We start from the raw sequence: 5,309 nt of genomic DNA, 5'->3' as shown, positions 1-5,309 counted from the left end.
CACCGCATCCGCCCATTTAACTAATCGGGCTTAGTTATTGAGGACATGGTATGCTTTATATTCGATTGGTCGGCCTCGGGCTATAATCGGGCTCCCTTAATCTGGCTTAAGTTGGGCCTTAACCGGGCTACGGACATGTTTAATGTTAAACGAGCTTTAACCGATTTTTAAACGAACCATCTTTAAAATGTGCTTTTATATTCTAGCCCACTCATGCAAGCCCAAAAAAATGACAATAAATCAATAAATAATACCAAATATAACCATTATTTAAAATGTGAACATGTTTTTACCTTTTAGTTTTTACTCTTTAATTTGGGGGGAGGGGGTAAAATAGGTATTCTACAATCATTAAAGGGTTAGGCCAAGCTGGTGCACAATAGGCCAGTCTCGGTTGGACGCCCGATAGTCCAAGTAGCAAGACTGAGACCGACAGTTTGTAAACGGGCCGGGCTCTCGCCCGACACGTTTAATAAATGGTTCGGGCCGGGCCGGTCTATAAACAGTTGGTACATGTCATTTTAGTCGGGTCGGGCCACGAATTGACACCCCTAGGTGAGGGTGTGCAAACTTTAGTCCCTCATCGCCTAAGAAAAGATTACTGGGCTAGTAAATAACCTCTAACATCCTTAACATGGCGTAACGCGTTTTAAACCTTTAAAGCTCATGGGCTAAAGAAAACAATATTGTGCAAGGTTAATGGGATCGGAGCGTTACAAATGGTATTAGAGTCGACTCCAATAGCATATGGAGCCAGGGGAACATTGTACCGAATGGAGGGTGTTTTAATATTATGCAATGTTAAAGAGGCGAGGGCCGCTTTTCCAAAATCTTGAAGTAGGAGAAAAATACTTCTGAAATTCGGAAAAAGATACATCTTTTTGCCAAGTGGGCCCACATCAGCACATCTACCTCCAAATCTTTTATTTATTTATTTTTGGGGTAAAACACATCGTTTACATCTCGCACGAAATGGCATCTCCCGAAGATGCTGGATATACCACTGCTTCGCTTCCAGCTTAAGCAGTAGGGAAAACCAATTTTGACTCTGCTTCTTCTATTCCCATATATAAATGTACCTTCCATCCTCCATTCTTCCCATCACCTCTTCCCTGTCTTCTTCTCTCCAATCGTTCAAGAAATGGCATTAGAAGGTCAATTTCTGCAAAATGTGGTGGTGTTGAGGCACGGCGATCGGATTGACCACGCAGATCCTTCGTGGACATCGTCGGCTGCACGTCCTTGGGATCCATACCTGACTGAAGGGGGTAAGATGCGAGCATTCTCCACCGGAAGAAAATTGAGAGCTAACCTTGATTTCCCTATTCACAGAGTCTTTACTTCTCCTTTCACCCGTTGCATTGAGACTACTAATGAGGTCGTCGCTGCTCTCTGTGCTATTAATGATGATGGTTCTCAGGTTACCGGCGATAATTTAGAAATTGACCCCTCAAAACTCAAGGTTTGTCTGTTAGATTATATACGTGAATGGATTTTCTTTGTTTCTCTATTTTGATTGTTTAGATCAGCACCTAATGGGACTGTCATCGTAATTTGGTTTTGGTTTTTGTGGTTAGCTTTGGTTTTGTTTTTTGGATTATGTGTTTATGATTTGTCCGACTTTATAGGGCCTTTGGTTCCATGGAGTGATGTGTTATTGTATGTATCTTGAAACAAAAACAGTGAGCCTTAATTTGTTTGTTCCATTGATGGGTTATCTGCTTCAACATCAGAAAACAATGATGATAGATTGATGATAGATTAAGGGCCCGTTTGAGAACGGAAACATAAATTTCAGTTTCTAGAAACAGAAACGGAATTGAAGGTGTTTGATAATTCATGTTTCTGGAAGTCGATAGTAACCAGCGAAAGAATGGCCACGAGCCGTTTCCAGTAACGGCGAAACAAGTGAAACGAAAATAGGTAGAAATCTCAAGTCTACTTGTTTCGCCTGGGTCGTTTCTTGAACCATAAATAGGTAGAAATTTTAATTTCCATTTCTGAAAACAAGTGAAACGAAACAGTTTTATCAAACGTTTTTTGTTCCGTTTCTTCCGTTTCTGTGTCCAGAAATGATAGAAACGCGTTTCTTGAAACGTTATCAAATGGGCCCTAAATGTTTTTTTAGATGTCAACTATGAGAACAGTAATAGCTTGTGTGTGTGTGTGTGTGTGTGTGTGTCTGCATATGGCTATGCACTTCTCTAATGGAAGAGATTAATATGTAACCATACAAGGAGGGGACCTAGTCTCCTTTAATAACACAATGCTCATCTACCATTAAGGTAGGCCAATCAATTAGAGAGCAAGTCTTTCTTATTTACAACCAAACTAATATGATGGGTATCCTTAATAGAATCCAAGCTAATTGGCAATCAAATCAAATATTGGGTTTCCACAATGGAACCTAATCAATAGTCAATTGGGACATATAAGGAAATAAATCCTACACCTATCTGTCCAAGAGGCATGTATGCATAAGATTAAACATGTAGAAGAAGCAGGCATTTTTCCTGGTTTACCCCCCATCCCCCCCCCCCACCAAATCTGAGATTTTGATTGAGGAATATCCCCTGTTTATTTCTGATTTTCTCACAAAGTAGTTTTTTTGGACCATCTGGGTTCTTCCAAACTGTTTGGGTTCCACGCGAAAGGCGGAAGTAATAATCTCACATGGGTAGTGAGTCGCTTGATGTGGAGACTTATAGGTACTTGGGCACACTCTCCTTCACAACAGTTAGCTTTTAAGGATGAGTTTTACCCAAGTCCCTAACATAACCGTTTTCTCAGTGTGGATAATCGGTAACAAAGACAATTTAGATCAGGATGCAAATCTCATTTTAAGGATAGAACTTGGCCCTTCCCCTATGTGAGTTTATATTCACTACATAGGTTTATGCTTCATATTTAGCTTGAGGAACTGTCTTGGAACCTTGGTGTAAGTTGACTTATATTGCTACTCTCGAATTCTACTGACCCCCACTTAGGAGAATTGTATAAATATAATTCCTTTAAAACGGAACTAAAATAGAAATAAACCAGCTGACCAGGAGGAAACCCATGAGGTGAATTCTAGGCCGAAGGACAAAGCTCAAAGCAGGGTTATTGTCAGCCTGTTTTCAATAAAATCTAGGAATATGTTGAAAATAACGTACTGAAGAGAACCTGTGTAGTCAATAATATTTTGATAAATGAGAAGAGTCTCAAATGTAAGGCAATCCAAGTAGGAAACCGACATGCAGGAGATGGAATTCAGGAAAAATTCAATGTGCTAAAGATTTTGAGTCTTTCACGCTTTCTGGAAAGAGTGGCTCAATATTTTGTTTCTGCAGATGACCTTTTTTGATTGATCTAAGTAAATGATATTTTCAAACATAACATTTCATTTCTTGCATTTTGCATGACCGGCTTTGCTGAACTTGCATATTTTGCATTGCCAAAAAATGATCATTGACTGTGTTCTGTTATATGGATCGATCTTTCTACTTCCTTTCAGGTCTCTATTGAGTATGGATTGTGCGAGTTCCTAAGTACCGAAGCTATCAAAACTGAATTGCTTCCAAAAGATGGAAAATTTGTTTATGAAATGTCGAAGCTTGAAGAGATGTTACCAGCTGGGACAGTGGATAGCTCTGTTGAACATGTTTACCAAGGGGTACATACTCGAACCTTCCTTGCTGTGATTTTCTTATGAACAAAAGCCTAGATCAAAATGTCAGATGTGTTATCCAAGTTGTTAGATGTGTTTTTTGTATCTATTTATGTCTTGCTGACATAGTAGCTATCCATGAGAAAATGCAGATGCCAAAGTGGGGGGAGTCAAAAACGGATGTTAGGGACCGATATCAAGGGATTATTAAGGCCCTTGCAGAAAAATATCCTCACGAAAATTTATTGCTTGTCACACATGGTATGCCTCGTCTTCTTGGTGACCATTGATTCTCAGCTTTCATGTCAATTTCTCCACAAAAGATCACTATGAATTGATCTATTCAAATGAATACTATCCTCTATTAAAATGTTTGGGTTGTGATCATCTTGAGTTTTTCATGTGTGTATGCAGCTGAAGCACTTGTGGTTGCAATCTCTGCGTTACTGGAGAATGTAGCAGTGTCTGGTGTAGAATATTGTGCATATCTGCATTCAAGAAGACTAAGCTCCACCAGTGAAAGCCAGCCAGTATTGAATCCCAAAGAGTTTGAATTATGCGGCGATTCTGGCATGCACTACAGTCCTGTGGATACCTCCTAGCAAGTTAATGGAGGCTTCCTTCTGCCATTGACTGCTTCTTTTCTTAAAAGTTAAGAACCCATGAAGGGGAATGATATGGGAGATTTGTGTTCCTTACAATAATCACTCATTTTTTCAGAAAGAATTTGTGAAATTTATGTTGTTCTGTTCTTACTACTTGAAATAGAAAAAAGGAGTTGGTACAATGAAGTGAACTCATACTATGCTTGTTCTAGTTTGCTATTTCTGCTCTGTTCTGTGGAATTGCAGCCCCTAGGTAATAGACTATGAGATGGTTATGAACTCATGTCTATTCCTTCATGTAGGAGATAAAGTAGAGAGGTGATGCATCTTGAATGTATAGGTCTACGGTGATTCGAAGACGAGAAGCTATGCTTAAATTGTGACATTTCTCTGGCTACTGTTCCAAGGCTCCCATTGTTTTTTTTATATGGTTATGTATTGTTCTGAACTATCATTTCAATACTAATGCAAATTAGCTCCTAAATAACCTCTACGATTCCCACACGGTGAGTGTAATTCTATCCATTTCTCTCTCGATGACCTCCCATGAGGATTTTTTTATTTCGTCACATAACCAAGTCTGGGAAACTCACCACGAGTGCTGCTGGTAAGGCAATTATTTCTTGCCCCACTGTATCATCTTCTACCTCTTATAGTCCCATTTGGAAACTCATCTGGAAATCCAAATCGCATCCAAAATTGGATGTCATTGTACAAGCAATACAAAGGATTACAGAAGGAAGAGGTGGGTTAGTAACACACGTTCAAACTTGGACATGAATGTAAAGATCTCAAATACACAAGGAAAAATGCCCCTTACATTGCTCTTTCCCACTTATAGACATAACCTTTGGCAAAGTACAAGTAGACAATCAATTCTACAGCACTAAACCCAGCAAGAAGCCAATAGAATTAATTAAGATGTACTCGATTGTGATTGTTTGAAAACCAGTTACCTCGGCCATTCCCACTAGTCACCTTCTCAATAACAGAGATAAGAAAGCTGCTAAGGAAGCTTCCCCTAAGTTGCTAAGATAGGGGGAGAGACCTTCTCT

At 39.4% G+C, this 5,309-nt stretch overlaps 1 protein-coding gene across 1 annotated transcript; it reads left to right on the top strand.

Annotated features, from left to right (window-relative positions):
- The first annotated feature begins 960 nt into the window (after positions 1 to 960).
- LOC122061086 lies at positions 961 to 4,741 on the top strand. The gene is made up of 4 exons (XM_042624268.1): positions 961 to 1,462; positions 3,497 to 3,655; positions 3,802 to 3,910; positions 4,064 to 4,741. The coding sequence occupies exons 1-4, from the start codon at positions 1,142 to 1,144 to the stop codon at positions 4,249 to 4,251; spliced, it is 777 nt and encodes a 258-aa protein (XP_042480202.1). The 5' UTR covers positions 961 to 1,141; the 3' UTR covers positions 4,252 to 4,741.
- Positions 4,742 to 5,309: the final 568 nt, after the last annotated feature.

The sequence above is a fragment of the Macadamia integrifolia genome, chromosome 14 (genome assembly GCF_013358625.1).
Source record: "Macadamia integrifolia cultivar HAES 741 chromosome 14, SCU_Mint_v3, whole genome shotgun sequence".
In the NCBI taxonomy this organism is placed as follows: Eukaryota; Viridiplantae; Streptophyta; class Magnoliopsida; order Proteales; family Proteaceae; genus Macadamia; species Macadamia integrifolia.
The sequence above is the reverse complement of the archived record's forward strand: the minus strand, read 5'-3'. Positions and strand labels throughout refer to the sequence as shown.